At 38.1% G+C, this 19,354-nt stretch overlaps 1 protein-coding gene across 1 annotated transcript in view; it reads right to left on the bottom strand.

Annotated features, from left to right (window-relative positions):
- Cftr (cystic fibrosis transmembrane conductance regulator) overlaps positions 1-19,354 on the bottom strand; it is a 142,348-nt gene that overhangs the window by 9,704 nt on the left and 113,290 nt on the right. Inside the window, exons 22-23 of the mRNA XM_026787509.1 lie at positions 9,125-9,376; positions 6,065-6,220 (exon numbers count right to left, since the gene is read on the bottom strand). Of these exons, the coding sequence (XP_026643310.1) occupies positions 6,065-6,220; positions 9,125-9,376 (408 nt within the window). The remainder of the gene's footprint in view (positions 1-6,064; positions 6,221-9,124; positions 9,377-19,354) is intronic.

Genomic DNA, 19,354 nt, shown 5'->3' with positions numbered 1-19,354 from the left:
AGAGAGAGAGAGAGAGAGAGAGAGAGAGAGAGAGAGAGAGAGAGAGAGAGAGAGACAAAGATATCTACTACACAGTTGCTTAAAGTATTAACACTAACAAACCATTGAATCTGCGATGATGGCTCAGAGCTGATTCAGAAATAGAAAGCCTAAATTTTATTCATAAAAGTATATAATATACATATTAGATTATGAAATTTATGACATTTTAACTATTTTAAACAGATACACATTCAAAATTATGAAATAAGCTGTCTTTTAGGAATCTAAAAACTTTAGGTGTAGTGGTTTATTACAACTAAGAAATCTTGGAAGCCTTTTGTTGAGAATTTCTTGTCTATAAACTACACATCCAATTTTAAAGAAAAATGGACTGAACAAACTGGTTCTGTTAGAACTCAGTTGTATGCAACCAGACATTCCATTCCTGTAATCCAAAGAGAGCCTGGCAGTTGCTGGCTGTCACGGTGCCAGCACATGTCTTGCTTATGTTTCCTAAACTGTTTGAACAGCCCGCAAAACCCTCTGTATACCTGAAAGGTCCTTGGAGGTCATCCGAAGTTCTTTCTCTCTGTTCTACAAATTCAGCAGTCACAGCCCTGGGAAGAGGCATGGTTTGGCCACCATGGCACTCTCAGATCCATGCACCAAAGAAATGCACCTGAACCTTTTAATCACAGGGTCCCCTGCTGGTCTTGTCATAAACTACTCACTAGTAAGAAAAGTCAGGGCAAGCAAATATTTGATATTTATTTAATGTCATGTATGGTATAAAGAGCAATTCTTGAGACTCTAGGCAGAACAAAGAGATCACCATTGTTCATCTGATGACTAATCTCTTCCCTGAAACTGCCTCCTCCACTCCTCCACTCTGTAGAAGCAGCTGTGCCTACATTGACTTCCCATGGCTGGTCTATCACTGCAACAGGCACTATGCTTTAGTACTAGATGTCAAATGAAAAGAAAAAAAAGCAGTTCAGTATATGTAGTGAGTGGATTCAATATAAAGTAACTACATGGGAGAAGTGGCTGTCCCTGCATACATATATGTGTATGTATATATCCCTCGAAATGTGGCCCAAATGATTGAAGTTATTAATGTGGTTGAAGTCTCTCATCACTTCTGCAGCAGTTTCTGTAGAGTCAACACCCATCCAGGATGAATCTTCATGATTCTCGGGACATTACAATGTTTAAAATGAAACACTGTTTTGCTCTAAAGAAAATCCTTCGGCTAGAAAATTATGAAGAATATATTTCTATTTAGAACTATTAACAGTTTATAACAAACATAGAGCATTATACTGTCAATGTGCATGTCATTTATTTAAATATAAAAGATTGCATGTAAGATAGTAGAAGTACAGTTTCCCGGAAATCCATTCAGTGAGTTATAATACTTTTTATGTCACAAAGTTTTAGTATAAACCTTTTCAAAGATAAAAATGTTTTTCTAATCAAAGTATATAATCAAAGGTTTTAGTATCAGAAATAGCTGAATGGTGTTGTATTTATTAAAATAGGACATGTCAGTTATATTTATGCCTTCCCTTGAATTCTGCACTGTGTCCAACTCTCTACCTCAGTCAGTTCTAATCACTCACATCACAGTGAGATCATTTGATAGTCCATCATGTATGTGCCAGTGTTCCACCATACCTTCTCCAGGTCCATTCTTACCCTAGGAGAATTAGCCCCTAGCTGCTAGAAAACTCCCTGCCTTTTGATTTCCTCTGAGGCTTCTCTCTTTCTTGTCATATTGACCTGTCCTTTTGCTTGTTCATAGTCTCTAGGCCTGCAAATCCATGTCCCCAATCTTTCTACACCTATACACTTGATGACACTTTATGGCATGCATTCATTACAACTTTCTTTGTGCAACTGTCCACACTAATTTATTCACACTTATAGGACATAGCCCCAGTCCAATACACAGAGGAAGCATGTCTTTTTCCTCAAAGAATAATAAATGATAACGATAATTAGCATACACAGAATACTCAAGCGGAGTCTAAATACTTTTCACTCAGTTCCGACAAAGGTACAAGGAATTGTTATTATCACTATACCCACTGTACAAATAAGGAGACTGACACAGAGAAACAAAACAAACAGCCTAAGAGTATACTGATTAGAGCCCAAATGCTGACAGAACCATAAGTGAGAGAGACAGCAATGTTTAGTGAATCAGCATACAATGGTGTATTTATGAATTCCTCTTATGCAAGGTGTTCTGTTACATGTCTTACAACAGAGAAAAAAATTTCAGAAGAAAATTATTTAATATTTCTAGTATTCTTCTTGCAATTCTACTTCCATTTTTATTAGAATATCTACAATGTGTTTAAAGTCTAAGTGCAAATGAAAGGAAAGGGCAGATAATTTGAAAATCAGGGAACATCAGAAGTACAAGGATAAATTCACAAACAAGGTTTGAGATCCCATTTGTGTGTGAATGCTGTGAGTGTTAGAGAAAAAAAAAAATCCTCAATTAATAAAGTCTGGCCAGGGCCGGGCGGTGGTGGCGCACGCCTTTAATCCCAGCACTCGGGAGGCAGAGGCAGGCGGATCTCTGTGAGTTCGAGACCAGCCTAGTCTACAAGAGCTAGTTCCAGGACAGGCTCCAAAACCACAGAGAAACCCTGTCTCGAAAAACAAAATAAATAAATAAATAAATAAATAAATAAATAAATAAATAAATAAATAAAATAAAATAAAATAAAATAAAATAAATAAAGTCTGGCCAGCAAACAGTTACATGTTTGCTACAAACAGGAAAAAGGAAAGAACCAGGAGACAAACAGCAGGAAAGGAGGGACACTGAAGTCCTAGAAGCAATATTAGCAGATTTGGGGTCTGGGCATTTATCACTGTCCCCGCACTACCCAAAATCTTGACAGACAGCTACATTCAGTTACTGATTTTCAGTTTCTCATTTTGTCTCAGTTTTTGCTTTAATCTCTGCTATATGACAATGACCATCGTTTTGAGTTCCGCATTACAAGTTTACAGGTTGGACCAGAACTCTGCGGTGGCACAACAAAGACAAGTAGTATTTTGTTCTTTTGCTATAACTAAAAAATCTATAAAATAGTTATAAGAACCAAGTTTAGCAATTCCATATGGTAAGTTTTAAGTTGTCACCTGTTGCCCTGTCACGGCTTTCCTCGACCCGCAAGGATGACGCAACACCCGGAGCTCTTCTTGCTAGCAGTTTATTCAGGACCTTTTTAAACAATTGTATCTCTCTCTCTTTTCCCTCTCTCTCTGGGCAAACCTCTCCCAGCCCTTAAAAAGGCATGGGCCACCAACCCCGGATTGCCAGGTGGGCACTGCCCATAGGTTCACGCATATGCAAGCTGCTGACAATCATTGCGTGATCACAGCATAAGTCAGGTCTTAGCCATAATTAGGAGCTGATTATCAGATGTGGCTCCACGCAGCTAGCTACATTGCCCCACACTTTCATTGTTTATATCCACACATGCGACCTGATATCTCCCAAAGCAAACAATGTCCCGACTCTGTGCTGAGAGTGATGGAGAAATGTTGCGTATTTCCAAACCATGGAGAAAAGGAGCCAGTGAGATGGCTCAGTGGATAAAAACATTTGCCACACAAGCCTCATGACCTGAATGCAATCTCCAAATTCCATGGAGGAAGGAAAGAACAGATTCCTGAAATTTGTGCTCTGACCTCTGCAAGTGTGTCCTATCATGCATACACCCACACATCCTCCCTTCCTCTCATACACATCACATACAATAAAAATAAATGAAAACAAAAATAAAAGTTCTAGTCATTTACTTACAAGAGCTTCCAGTCTTCCAAATTTGTAACTGAAGCCTTAAAACAATTGTTTCTAATTAGTCCATTTGCTTACAAGGTCTACAGTTAGTGAACAGTTTCATCTTGATACTCTAAATGTCTAAGCCAATGAGATGCCAACTATTAGTCCATTTGCTTACAAGGTCTACAGTTAGTGAAAAGCTTCTTCTTGGTACTCTAAATGTCTAAGCCAATGAGATGCCAACTATTAGCTTCACTGTCTCCTCTTCTTGACTCTAAACTCAAAGCCAAAATAGAATACAAGAAAGAGGCTCTTTTGAATGTTCACAATAATTTGTCTCCTGGGAAGCATGTATTCTGAGATGGCTCTCTAGATGCTAATTATAAAAACAAAACAAATAAAAACAAGCAACTGCCAGGAACTGCTCAAACCAATGGCAGCTTATGACTCCACAGCTGTTTCAGGATCCCTTGTATGAGACAGGAGATGTGTTTCAAAGTATGTTTCATGTGTTTGAAAACCAGTGGCCAAGGAACATTACACTACTTCAAAATGAGAGTGATATTCAGAAGTATGACCTTGTAAGGAGAGATATTAGAGACAGGAAAAGATGAAAAAGCCAAAAAAATTAGTTGTTCTTATATAACGGCTCACTCTTCGTTCTTTATGTCCTTCTAAAGCAGCCCTTAGCTTCGATATCAAGTATATGAGGACTTTTTCTTCTTTCTCTTTATTAGATATTTACAAGATGTTCAAAAATTGTCAGAGAAAATGTTAACCATGCTGGCAAATAAATGCTCTTGAGACATCAAGCAAAGAAGTTATATGGCCCTCATCAGCATTTCTGAACACATTTTTTTTCATTTATTTTCTGTATCTTGGTGCCATAAAAGAGCAGAAATGAATAGAGTCAAGTTTGAAAACTGACTAAGCAGAAAGGCAAGACAGATTTTTCTAACTCGGGCCCATCCTGTTGTACTCTGAGTCCTGTCTATGTAGGTTCCTAAGGAGAACTAGCAAGGAGTGCAAAGCCCTTCCTATTGCATGACAGGTACAATGAAGGACAAGAGGAGTGACCTTTCAGAGCCTGGATGTTCTTGTGGGTATGCCTGTGTGAACAAGAACAACAAGGCAAAGATTTCACCGTACTAGTTAAAATCAGGGAACTCTGAAGCAATGGCAGTGCTTCTCTGACAACCACACTTGTTTCCACTGTGCTTGGCATTTTTTCTAGCCTAATTCTATCACCTTAGCAAACTGGTCTTTTCAATAGTTCTTTATCTTTAGACCATCTGACAATCTCCTTTGTGTTTAAAAATTATGTTCCCACAACTCCATTTAGGATGGAGCTTCTGGAAAATGGCAAACTACAGAGATGAATTTAAAGCATCAGTTTGGCAGCCACAATATTTAGTGCCTCACCACTTGAAAGAGGCAAATGTTCTATGAAGATCTTTTATCAAGAATACAAGCATTTTCTTTGTCTAGATTTGTAGTTGGTCTCAGGGTGATGCTTCTGGCATGTTAGTTTTGTTAAAAGTACAGAGGTGCTGGGTTCCATGCTTAGTAGAACAAAAGGAGGAAAACTATTGGAGAAAAGGGCAAACAGCAACAGAAACGCTGCAAATGTCTTCTGCCTTTAGTCTCAGTAAAAATATCTCTTGGTTTGCTTATGGGTCATGTGACTGCAACTGTAGTTTTTTCTCTTCTACACAAAACGTCAGCTTGTGCAGTAACACACACAGAATGGCACTCAACAGTGAGATTAGAGATCCTGTAACCCAAACTAAACACTGACATTTACAAGCTATAGATTAATCTGACATAGTTCTTCTTATTCAAACTCCAAAGAACAACCATTGTACTTTGATATCCAATTGCACTATGTCACACCTCGAAGAGCTCATGATTTCAGAAGCATCTTTCGTATCTTGCAAAGCATTTACCCACGGGCGGCTATCACTCACTGGGAACACTGAAGCAGGACTATGAAACCATCACAAAACAATGCCCCAGGCCGCAGCTATATGCTGTGCTTCAGAAAAACAAACAAACAAAATCCTACCAAAATATTTCAAAAAATACACTTCACACAGAGTTCCAAATTTTGAGAGCTGCTTTTATGCCTTATGGTACATTTTTTTCTTGCACTGCAGGAGAGGTAGCAGAACCCACCAAATATATTTTGCAGAGTAATAAGAATTTCTTATGTATGTAAAAGAATGATAAAATGTCAATTTTTACTGTTTTTATTTTACATATTTTTGTGCTCACCTGTGTTATTACTCCAAAAGCTTTCCTCCATTCTTGTAAGGTCACAGAGTTCCACGAGACACCATCAATCTGTATATCGCCTTTAATGTTCAACAAGCGTAGAAATGCTGACAACAGAGTACTTTTCCCTGAGCCAGTTCTTCCTAAGAGGCCCACCTAAGATGCAGAAGTGATGGAATTACTCTTGAGACAAGGAAAGCACACTGCATATTCCGCTCAGTAATGCTCTTCAATTAAGACCAGTAGGACTGTTTCTGCTGTGGCCTGTCCATCTAAAACTTTTACATACTCCCAATTCCCATCATTAGGGATACAGGGAGGAATAATCTGGAACAGAAATCAGAAACTGGTCATAAGGGATCCTATTCCTGATGCTGGCTTCACTGACCACTAATAAGAAAAATGTGGAAAGAACCTTGTTTGTATTAAGGAAAGGTGAAGAGAGCATTTCTTGATGTGTATCAGCTATACAAATGGGCACCAGCTAAAATCATGGGCCTACAGCTTGATGGATTGTTGGACATGACACAAACTTGAAAACTGACTCCAAATATGCCTAACATTTAGTTATTGCCCCTAGACTCCTCGTTAGTGGAGCCACACCTGTCTAGCATGTATAAGGGCCCTGGGCTTGGGATCAAGCATTGAGAAGGTGAAGAAAGATTCAGACCCTAAGAAATTAACAATGTCAAGTTCAGGCCTGATGATAAAATAAGAATATTACCAGGAATCTACTGAAAAATGGCCCAGGCTCTTTGAGGACTATGGGGAGGGAAACAATCTCCAGCACCCTCCAGTGACCTCTCTGGAAGACTAGAGGAAGTTCCCTTAGGTTTTAAGCACCCACATGAGAGAGTGACCATTCTGAGACAGGCCAGAACACTGTCTCCCACTTCAGACCTGCTCTTGAGTGACACTTATTTTATCATGTCGACTTACTGGAAACTCCCCAGAACCCAGCCTGCCTCTAGGAAATAGAAATATTTAGTGCCACTCTAACAAGTCTGTACTGTCTAAAGGGGTGAACAAGTTGGTGGCACGTAGGAATTTACAGCTGAAGGCATAACTTCTCTAACTTACTAAGACTTAATCACAGGGCTACAGAACTCTACACCCAGTCTCAGACTGCCTATTATTACAGTCCCTTTTCCCAAGCACATCATATATATTAGCTTGCAAGAAAACAATTACTAAACAAGCTAAAAAGGAAACAAAGTAAATAATAAGCAATATTAGGATAGAAGAAAGTCAGATGTGACAAAGACTCTGTAAGTAATAGACTGGGAATGAAAACCAACAATAATTAATGTGACAAGGGTTTAATAATGGGTGTTTGGATATAGAAACAGATCATTAGTAAGCACAAAGGGGTCAATCTCAGACAGGATCAAAAGAATCCTAAAACTACAGCAAAATAATTTACCCCAACAATGAGAAGAATGCCTTGACAAGCTCATCAGTAGTTTAGACATGTCTGAGGAAGAACCCCTGAGCTTGAGGATATGTCAACATCAAAAATGCCTCAGGAAAAAAATAGCAAGGTAGCCAAGAAACAAGATACAGCTAGAAAAAAATGTAACATGTATACAATGTAAATACAAAACCAAAGGCAAAAAAGAAGGAGAAAAGGAGGCTAGAAATAAAGGGTTGAGGGGAATACTTCAAACAATAGCTACCAAGATATACCCCCTCAAAATTAGTGTCATTCACTCAACACACACACAGAGGAAACATGCAGAATGTTGCTTAAAGTAAAAGAACCATACCACAGCAATCATCTTGAAACAAAAATGATGAAAGAAAACATCTTGAATAAAGCCCAAAGAAAAAAATTCATCACTTATAAAAAATTAGGTAAGAATTAGTTAGAACTTTGTGGACAACATAAAATCAGGAAAAGAATCAGGAAATAGAAGCAAAACAAAACCCACCAAAGTAGGATTGTGTAGTTTATGAAGGTGTCTTTCAAAAGTAAAGGCGAGGTAAGAAGCTACAAACAGACTGTGTGCCTCAACAGACTTATCTTGAAAGATATGCTAAGAGAAGTTCTTCAGAGAAAAGGAAAGATGCAGCTCAGATCTACAAAAAATTGAAAACTTGGACCCAAATGAATAAAGCAAGCACTTTAGAAATTAAATGAGGCAGCAGCAAAATGAGAACTCTTACTTTTCTTATTCTTAAGGGATCTAAAAGAAAAGGTCATTACAAAATTTTAACATGTATTTGCTCACTTACAATATGTAAATAATAAAATGAAGCATAGAGAGAATGTAAAACAAAGGAGGGAGAAATCGGGACAATAAGGTACTGATGCTACTTATTCTATAATGCTTTTATTTTTAAATGTACCCGGATTCATTGTAAACTGTCAACTCTAGAGAAAACTGAAAATTCACAATAGTAGAATTAACATGGTAAGTAAATAGAAAGACTTGGAATCATAAAATACGCAGAACAAAAGAAAGGAAAGGACTGAAACTAAAAAATAGGGCTGAAGAGCAAGAGTAGGGAATGAAAAGCAGGGAGGCGCTGTAAGTACAACCGCGCATGTGCCAGCCACCCTAACTGCGCAGGTTCTAAATGAATCACTTGAAAATCAGAGGCTAACAGGCTGGCCCAAAGAACTAGGGCACACCTACACCTTGTCCACAAGCAAGTCGTTTAAAGTTTCATCTAAGTTAATGAAGGCATGAATAAAGTCACACTGTGCTGGTTAATCTATTTGTTGCTACTACTTATAGCGATGCTTGTATTTCCAGCATACGCTGTGTTTAATGGTGTCGACAGAAGGAAAAATCTGAATAATTACATATCTTGCAAGAACAGTCATATGCAAGCATAGTCACATTTATAATAAACCTATTGCATAGATCCAGGACTCTGCAATTTAAATTTCATGTGAAACATAAGAAAGTCCCACAGTAACACCTTCAACTATGTATATAGAAGACTGACTCTATAATTACATTAGTAATGGGTTTTACTAACATTGCAGTGGCTGCTGGGACTTACTGAACATACTGAAACTCACTAAAAAAGCAAGTAATGTTGAAATCTCACCCTCAGGCCAGGGCTTACTGAAAAGGAAATGTTCTCTAAAATGGGATTCCCATCATCCCCATATTTCACAGTGAGGTCTTTGACAATCATTTCGCCCCTGGAGGGCCAGATATCAGTTTTCTTCACATGTTGATTCTCAATAACTAAAACCTTAGAGGGGTCTTCATGAGGTAGTCCTTTCATTATCTTGGTACACCCACTTTCTTCTTTTGGTATATCAATAAACTTAAAGACTCTGCTCACAGATCGCATCTGAAATGAAAATAACAATATTTTTGTTTGCTTGAGAACTGTAGACAGTGCCATAATTAGTTTGATGTAGCCTAAAAAAATAACTTGTAGATTATGATGGTAGCTACCAGTCACTTGATTATTTGTCAGGGTTTTCAGTGAAGTAACAGGAAATAATTAGATATAATTAAAAGCTTAACCAGAGGATCAACTAAGACTTATATAATTGGGTTCTGTAGAGACCTGTTTATTTTTGTGATTGCTTAAATCTCAGTTATACAGTTCACACACAAATAACCAAAATATTCTCAAGGGCATAGATGATGTTAAAGAGAAGTATTCCCCATTAGGACAGTACTGTTCAACTGTACACTCAGTATGCTGTAATAAGATGTAGAATACTTCTCAACCACAGCAGAGAGTTCTCTTACTCTACCTAAATTCTATATGTCAACACAGTTCTGAGGGAGCTCCTGATGCTTAGTCAACTTTTAATGAGTTCACAATGCTCAAATATGTCATTACACAGATAAGAAGTTAAAGATTTTTACCGTTAATAAGTTACCTAAAAATAAATTTCCATCATTAGCAAACTGTGGCTATATATAAAGGTTATATTTTCAAGTAAATATGCACCTATGTTTATAGTGTGGCTTCTTCTTCCTGCTATACATGATTATTCCATCCCCTTAGAGTAGAGATATCCTTATGTCTAGTGTCCATGTGATAAAATAAGCAGAATAATATATACTAATAGCTAGGTCTATGGTAATAGTGATAGAGCTTTTGATACCTTCTAGAAGGAAGGAGAGGAAAGTCGCAGACCCTCTCCTTAGATCCTAACCATCAATTCCTCTTGTTTTGTCTCCAAGGCAGTTTGAATGTAACTGGTCCCCAGAAGCTCATAGGGAGTGGCACTACTAAGGGGTGTGGCCTTGTTAAAGTTGGTGTGGCTTTGTTGGAGGAAGTGTGTCACCATGGGGGCAGGCTTTGAAGTCTCATATGCTCAAGCTATGCCTAGTTCAGTCCACTTCCTGTTACATGCAGATCAAGATGTAGAACTCTCAGCTCCTTCTCCAGCACCATGTATGCCTGCACAATACCATGTCCTGGCATGATTACAATGGACTAAACCTCTAGAACTATAAGCCACCCCAATTAAATGTTTTCGTTTATAAGAGTTGCTATGGTCATGGTGTCTCTTCATACCATATAACCCTAATAAAAACACCTTCCCTTTTCAGCTGCAAGTGATCTTTGGAGACCCTAGAGTGTATAGGAAAAAAGGAAATGGGATGTTAAGAGGAGAATTTGTTAGGGCAGCTTCCATGAGGTCATAAACCATGATGGATTTGAAATTTGTGGTAATAAAAATGTTTTACATTCACCAATGGTTAAATAACCTGTCATCCATGCTTACTATAAACTCATGATTCACTTTTTTGATGAAATTCCTAGTTTTATCTGTCTTCAGCATCTGGTTGGGGGTGAAAAGATGATTGTTCACATTTCCTCAAGAAAAGTTAATATAACAATATGACTTATAAATCCTTCCCTATAATATCAGATAAAGTGTATATTTAATGCACACAGAAATGAATTTGGATACATTTAAGGGTAGTCATTTTAAACAAAAAGTCTGCTCTAAATAATTATAATTACATTTTACTCCATACTTTCGAAACACACTGACATGCAATAGATACTAGCTATTTGAATGACGGTATTTGGTACAACTTGAATTAAGACATGAATGAGAAAATACATACAAATAAATAAACACCTAAATATTGGTAGTTTTGAAAGGTAATATACATTTCTTTGGTGAAAGTACTGTAACTTACATTCTCCATCAGTGACATGTACTATGAAGGACAAATCTAGAGCATCAAACAGTAAATATTAAATGGGACATATTTATCACGTGTTAAAAGTGAAAGCGTGAAGCTTATTTCTGAATTTAGATACTTAAAATTAGCCCCAAGTCTGACTATTCTCTAACCAAAAACATTTTATTTCTTAACAGTGGGAGGTCTCCATAGTGTATCTGAGAAGATTTCTCAAAGTCAAGCAGAGTAGCAAGTGTAGGCACTTTCTACTTTATATACTGTCTATTTTATAACTACTGGAAAGCTGTTGTGGAGCGGGTTAGTCACTAACCAGCTCCTTGAACCACTGGATTGTTAGCATGTGGGCTGCCTCTAAAAGGAGAAGTCACATCAGAACCAAAGGAAAGAATTCAATGATAGTCTTTCAAGTTGCGAAAACTGGCTTTTCAAAGTCAAGACATAGTGATAGTTTGACATTGTCAGTCATATGAACACTGGCTTTTAAGATTTCAAAGGCCAAGGCCCAAGTAAGACATAATACTGTAGGCATTCATAGCTTCCAAGAAGCTGATCATTTGAGTTAGGCTCTGGTGTCAGTCTAGGCAAGAAAGCATGACTTCAAATCTTACAAAATGAAAATAGTTAGCCTTAAACACAGAAGACATAGTGTTTTTACAAAGATGTGGCCAAAGATGAACTTAGGATGGCTGGGAAACAGCCTTCTCACCCCATAATATGAAACAAAAAGAGGTTGCCCACAATAAGGACAACTTGAAAGCCGGAAACACTATGACATTACCCTAAACAGGTGTCCTGTCTTGTAACCAAACCAGTATCCTAAGAGGCCTGGAAGAAATCAAAAATAGTTCATCATAGGAGAGATGACAGAACAACAGGACAAAGTCTCCGAGACAATTCTTCTAGACAAGATAGGAACATTAGTGAATCAGAGACAGAAAGTCCAAAAGGAGCTGAACTCTATCTAGTTGGAACCTGGCTAGATCTCTTTCCTTCACTTAGCAATAGAGCAAAGAACTTTATCTATAGCAAAGCTGAAGCCATATTTATTGTACACTTGCTTTCATTGTCAAACATTCATATCCTCTATAAAAATGGATCTCAGGTTTGTGGAAAGCATGAGCAATTTTTAACATCTTTCTTAAGAAAAAGAATTCAAATTATACACATCAAATTAAATATATAGCTGTTAATGTTAAGCCGAAAAGTGAAGGAGCCCATCCTTTCTGGAAACAGGACTTTTAGGTAGCAGTGTCCTAAACTGAGAAGACTAGAGGTAGCCCTGCCATGCTAGTCATGCTAATGACCCTCTCACTATCTGAAAAATGATCCAACTTACGCCTCTCTTGAACCCACTTGGTAGTTATGAATTGGATTGTAAATGTCCCTCAAAGTTAGTCTTGGTCCCAAGATGATGGAGTTTGGGGGACACGGTGGACATACTGAGAGGTAAAGCATAATCGGGAGAAGTAGAGCCCTATGGGTTTGTCATTGAGGGTATATCTCCCATCCTAATTCTCTACCCCCACCCACACTTCCTGGCTTCCATGAGGTAAGCAGTCTTCTCTTCCATATATTCCTCTTGCCAGGATACTCTGCCTCACCAAAGGCCTAAAGAAGCAGCAAGTAAAAACTATACTGAAATCTTCATCTTTCTGTGCTGTTTGTAGAAGGGATTGGGCATAGTGACAGAAACAAGACTAACTCCAGAGCCTATGAAAAGGTTTATGCAAGTGAGAAGACCTGAAGCTCCTGGTCTGGTGATTAACCCATTGTATTTGTTTTAGTAACTGTTCACCGTGTTTCTTGTTGTACTCAAAGGAATATTCAGATCACCTCATGTTTAACACCATGAAGTCATTAAATCTCTGTTCCTAATGAATATTTGCTCTATTTACTTTAGCTGTTTAGAAGCCAGGACAACAAAATTATGTTTCAATGACCAAACACTCCAAAGCCATGGCAACAAGAATATTACTTTTCATTCTTGAAATGTTTGCCAATACTAAATAAAAATGCCATAATTGAATTTAGAAACATTTTGAGGAGAATGGAGTTATGTCTGAGTGATAAAGAGCACTGGCTGCCCCTCCAGAGCACCTTCCTTGATTTTGATTCCCAACATCCACAAAGTAGCTAACAACTGTCTGTAACCCGATTCCAGGAAATCTAACACCAACCCTCTACTGGCCTCCATAAACACTAGGCATGTATGTGGTGAACAGATGCAGGGAAAACACCCATACACACAAAAATAAAATCATCAATATCATCTAGCTAAAAATACTGCAACTATAACAGTGACATGCTTACCAGATATACTGGTGCAATAGTGGCAGAGGTGGCATGGAGTAACTAACCATACTTTGACTGGAGTTAAATAAAGTCCAGTCCACGAGATAGAACCCATACCTGACACCTGAGACTAGAAAGGCCATGCACAAGAGGAAAGTCTCCTGCTATATTTATCTGAGAGAACACAGCAATAAAATAGCTCTCAGTAACATTGCTGTACCCACAGACTGGTGCCTCACTCAGCCCTCCTCAGAGAAACCTCTTCTGACAGTAGATATTAAACTGACTAAAAGATCCACAACCGAACAATGTGCAGAGAAGGAGAGATCCTCTCCCTTTAAAGTGGAGGGATGCATAAGAACAGGAGTTAGCAAGATAGAAGAGCCAGAGGTGGTGGACGACTCCAAAGAAGCAGTGTCATCCAAATACAGTCCAGCTGACATTCATATAAACTCGGAGCCTGTGGCAGCACACACAAGACCTGCACACGTTCAAACCAGACAAAAATCCCAAATCCCGGCACTGAGAAGAAGTGAACACAAATGCCTCACTTCTAACCAAGAAACTATTTGCAATTGACACCCATTGGAAGGAGAAAAATCAGTTTCTTAAAATCTACCACACTCCAAAGCAGGCCTCATGCACAGGAGCAGCTGGCTAAGACAATATATAAGCATATGGAGTAGGATATGGCATACTGGCCATATTTCTGCTGATCCTTGGTCTAAGGATATAACTACTAGTAAACGGAAGAACCATTAGCAAATCATTTTTGTCCTATGTCAATGATGTTTACATAAATATCTGTACTATATACAAAGGAGAATTCCGACTGACAAACTTTGGAGAAGTTACAGCATTTAAAAATCTAGATGCTCTGTAGACAGAATATTGTATACATAATAAATAAAAATCTAGATGCTTATGAAAAATACTGTAATTTTGATAAGATATTTTGATTTGTTTTTATGAAAATAACATATTTTCATACAATACATTTTGACCATATTTTCCCTGTAATTCCTTCCAGATCCTCCTCCCCACATCCCTATCCACACAACTTCATATTTTCTCTCCTTTCTCTCTTTTTCAAACCAAACACCCTCAAAAATCAAAGTAAAATAAAAATAGACAAAAATTATCAAAGAGAAATGAAACAAAACATACACACACACACACACACACACACACACACACACACATCTATGGCTGCTCTATCCTATAAAGGTTAGGTGAGTTGCTGTCACAATCCCATAAGTTCACAAGGCAAACTATTTCCTATTTCACTCCTAACAGATAATGTGTGCTGATCCTTGTGACATGACTCAGAAAATCAAAGCAAAAGTGAATCCTCAAAATCACTTAATCCAGTGATTCAAATCCCTAAACACACATTAGAATCACCTGGGCACATTTCAAAACACAGACTACAGGTCCTGTCACCTTGACCCCAGCAGAAGAACTAAGTTCATGGGTCTTTGTGAACCTCAAGAAGCTTTATTTCTAGAGGTTTTTCATGTTCAGCCAGGCTGAGAGCCCAGGATCTAATCCATTCTTTTGTTGTACAGATGAGAAAATTTAAACCAGGAAGTTAAAGTGGCAGGTACAAAGCCCTAACCATTTTCCAAGCTTATCACACATTTTTGCACAGTCCAGCAATTCCTGAGGGAGCTCATAAGATTCTTTTTTTTTTTTTTTTGAGACAAAAATTAACTTTTTTTTTTTTAGGTCTTAATGTTTCTTTTTTTTTTAATTTATTTATTTATCAAGGATTTCTGCCTCCTCCCTGCCACTGCCTCCCATTTCCCTCCCCCTCCCCCGATCAAGTCCCTCTCCCTCATCAGCTGGAAGAGCAATCAGGGTTCCCTGACCTGTGGGAAGTCCAAGGACCGCCCACCTCCATCCAGGTTTAGTAAGTTGAGCATCCAAACTGCCTAGGTTCCCCCAAAGCCAGTATGTGCAGTAGGATCAAAAACCCATTGCCATTGTTCTTGAGTTCTCAGTAGTCCTCATTGTCTGCTATGTAAGTCCGGTTTTATCCCATGCTTTTTCAGACCCAGGCTAGCTGGTCTTGGTGAATTCCCGAAAGATCATCCCCATTGTCTCAGTGTGTGGGTGTACCCCTCGCGGTCCTGAGTTCCTTGCTCGTGCTCCCCCTCCTTCTGCTCCTGATTTGGACCTTGAGATTTCTGTCCAGTTCAAGGCTTGAGAATATCATAATATTGCTCACTTTGTCTTTGTTGGCTGCAGTAACACATTAAGTGAAAGGTTTTAGACCAACTGCAATAACTGCAGAGTAACAGTTAATGGATTTCAGCATTTAGGATGGGGTTGGCGTGTGGTTTTTGTAAGATCTAGAAAAATGCCTACATATACTTAAGAGTTGACATTTTTATGTGAATGGGTTCAGAAGAGAGAGCACATCAGAGCTGCCAGAAACCTGAAAAAATTCCTAACCAAACCATTTCACTTCACAGAAGAAGAAAATAAGGCTATGGAAATGGAGAACAATGACTTGCCTAAAGGCACTCAACTTTTAAGTGTCTGGGCCAGAATGAAATACTAGGCTCTCTGTGGGTGGACGGGTATATGACTTGAAAGATACACCACAAAGACTTGCAAGAACAACAACAAACCACAATCAAGCTACCATTAAAAGGAGGCAAAAGACAAAGGATAAATTAATTCCCCTGTCAGATCCTTCTAACAGAAACTGCTTTCAATACAAGAGCATTCTGTAACAGCACCATGAAGAAGAGAAAAATTTCCTTTTTCTCCTCCCACCACATTTCACGTTGCTCATTCTCCATTAGTCACCTGATCTCCAGTGGGACCCAAAATAAACACAGGTGACAAAAGGACAAAGGAGAAACAGAGGGAGTTTGTATTGACAGAAAACTCTTCTCAGATTGCACCAACAATGCAAGAACTTTCTGGAACTTCATTAACGGGGATCTAAATGGAAGCCTTTTAAATTCATTGTCCTTATCCTGGTGGCGTCTTTCCTTATATGAGGCACATACAGTTCAGTTCAACAGGATAATCACTTAGTGGAAACAGAATGGTTACCTGCTGGTCTTCTTAGAAAACTAAGGCACATTCACACATTAAGTTTGTCCACTTTTTGTTCCCTTTGTGGTAGACAGTTCTGGAAGGATATGAGTTATCAAATGAAGAAATTATGTGTGAGCAACCCCTTAGTCACCAGATGGTGTAATAATGCTAAGTTTAAAGCATTACCTTTTACACCCTTGCCAGCTCTTATTTATTTAGCTTCCAGACAAAGGGAGTAGAACTTTTCTTTCATTTTAGTGATCCCTTAAGATCCTGTTTGTATGTGGGGGAGATGTACAGGATCTCATATCCTAGCATGCCAAATCTACTAGAAAATAATCTAGCCATGTGTTTTATGGATGCATGAAGATGTCAAGATGGTCGGAAATGTTTAGAGGGCAAGAGAGAGCTGTGCACTAAACATATGAATCTATGATTCATCAAGAGACAGCTTTTGAAGCATGGGGTTAGATAACAATAGCTAGAGAGAATGCAGATAGAAGAGAGCTATAATACAGGTGATGTTTAAAAATATACAGGAGATGACGGTACAGGAGATGATAAGAAGATGAAGGAGGATAAGTACTCATCCACGGAAAACACCGCTCAACAGTTGCAAGTGACAAATAAGTGGTTTTGTGCATGATATGGAGTTTATTGTTACTCTAGTAGGTGATAGAAATGAAATAAACTGTGGAAAGAATAAAGATATTATTAACAGAGAAAGGCAATCTTTTGAGAAGTTTTGTTGTTAACAGGTCAAAGAAGCAGGGTGGGAACTGGGGAGCAAATGAGACTATCTGCTGATTAAACAAGGTTCACAAAGGGCAGGGAACTATACAGTACTGGGCTGTATATAGTAGCAAGAACAGAGTGGGGGTATGTGCATACAAGTTGAGGGGCGATGAGCCTGTATAAAAACTCATACTGTCATAGGTTATGTCCACTGAAAGATATCTACCATTGGGATAGCAGCATTAAGAAAGAGAAAGTGGAGAACAGTGAGGGAATTATTTTGGTCATTTATTTCTCTGAGATATGTAGCAACGTCATTGGCGGAGAGTTTAAGGTATGGAATTATTAAGATGTCAAAAATGATACAGGAATAAAGGAAAGAGCTATCTTTGGGGATAAATAAGGAATTTATTATGAAAATATAATAGATGGGTTGATTGATTGTTCTGGATATCAGTATTGCAGACATGCAATCATAAATGGTTTATGAAAAGTATATATATGATATATATAGATGTAGATACCATATCGTAGACACAATAGGTCCTTGTAAAAGTCCTTTCATATACTATGAAAGATACAATGTCAATGAATAAGGAACAAAGTTCAACATACCCACTGGAGAAGTAAAATACTTTAAAGTGTCTCTAATGGAAATTAAACATGTGGGATAGAAATTTACTGAGTAAAGGTTTTGACATCCTATGTTGAAGCTATTCTAACAAGGGTGTCTACACTGCAGTTCACAGGCCATATCTAGTTGCATGTGGACAACAGAGCTATAAAAGAAGCCCAACACAAAATCATAAACTTACTAAAAATCTTAAGTTGTATATCTGTGATTTGGTTTGATAGCTCAATTGTACATATCTTGAGTGTAAACACTGTAGGTGACAATACTGTATCACAAGATCAAAAGTTTGGGTATGTCATTATGTCAAAAAATTAATGTCGCAAAGAGAATTGTAAGCACATAAGGTAAAGAGATTGTTTTATTTTATTTTATTTTTTTGGTTTTTCGAGGCAGGGTTTCTCTGTAGCTTTGGAGCCTGTCCTGGAACTAGCTCTGTAGACCAGGCTGGTCTCGAACTCACAGAGATCCGCCTGCCTCTGCCTCCCGAGTGCTGGGATTAAAGGCGTGCACCACCACTGCCCGGCAAAGAGATTGTTTTAAAGTAAAGAAATAGGTAATATGCACAAGGGTTTTGAATTATAAAGTCATCATTGTAAGAATATAAGGAAGTAAACTGAAATATAGCATTTATTTAATATTCTTCAACTACTTCCAAAAGATACAGATGTCTTTATAAGAGCAGAGATTGTTTTAAAGTAAAGAAATAGGTAATATGCACAAGGGTTTTGAATTATAAAGTCATCGTTGTAAGAATATAAGGAAGTAAACAGAAATATAGCATTTATTTAATATTCTTCAACTACTTCCAAAAGATCCAGATGTCTTTATAAGAGCTCTCAAAACAAAAATACAATCAAGGACAAGTGTGGAGAAGACACGAGGAACGTGTCTAGCTTAAAAACTAAGGATACTATATTTCAAGGAATTAAGATGCCTCAGCTAACTATGAATACACATGGATAAGAAGAGAATTTAAAAGACTTTGTTTTGCTCTTGAGATACAGTTATGATTTTTGTTTTGAGAAAAATTGATTATGGAAATTTTACAATCACATGAATGTAGCTCTGAAAACATAAGCAAAAGGAGTTATATAATGACTTTTAACTGGGAACTCTAGATCCTTCAAGAATGAAGCAGCAAATCAATGAGTGTAGTTCTAAAGCCTAAAATCCAATGAAGGGTCAGCAAACATGGCGCAGCAGGGAAAGGCACTTGCTGCCAAGCCTAATGACTTGAGTAGATCCCTAGGACGCATGGTGAAAAGAGGACCCTGTCAATTGTCCTTGATCTCCACACTCGTGTGGTGGCATGGACATCCCTCACCCACATAAATAAATCTAATAAAATTTTTAAAAAGAAATTTGTGGCTCTCTCCGTTTTCTCTCCCGGTGTACACACGGGGCTTTGCCTCTCTCCTCCTCCTCCTCCTCCTC

Source organism: Microtus ochrogaster, linkage group LG10 (assembly GCF_000317375.1).
Source record: "Microtus ochrogaster isolate Prairie Vole_2 linkage group LG10, MicOch1.0, whole genome shotgun sequence".
In the NCBI taxonomy this organism is placed as follows: Eukaryota; Metazoa; Chordata; class Mammalia; order Rodentia; family Cricetidae; genus Microtus; species Microtus ochrogaster.
This window is presented reverse-complemented; position numbering and strand designations above follow the sequence as displayed.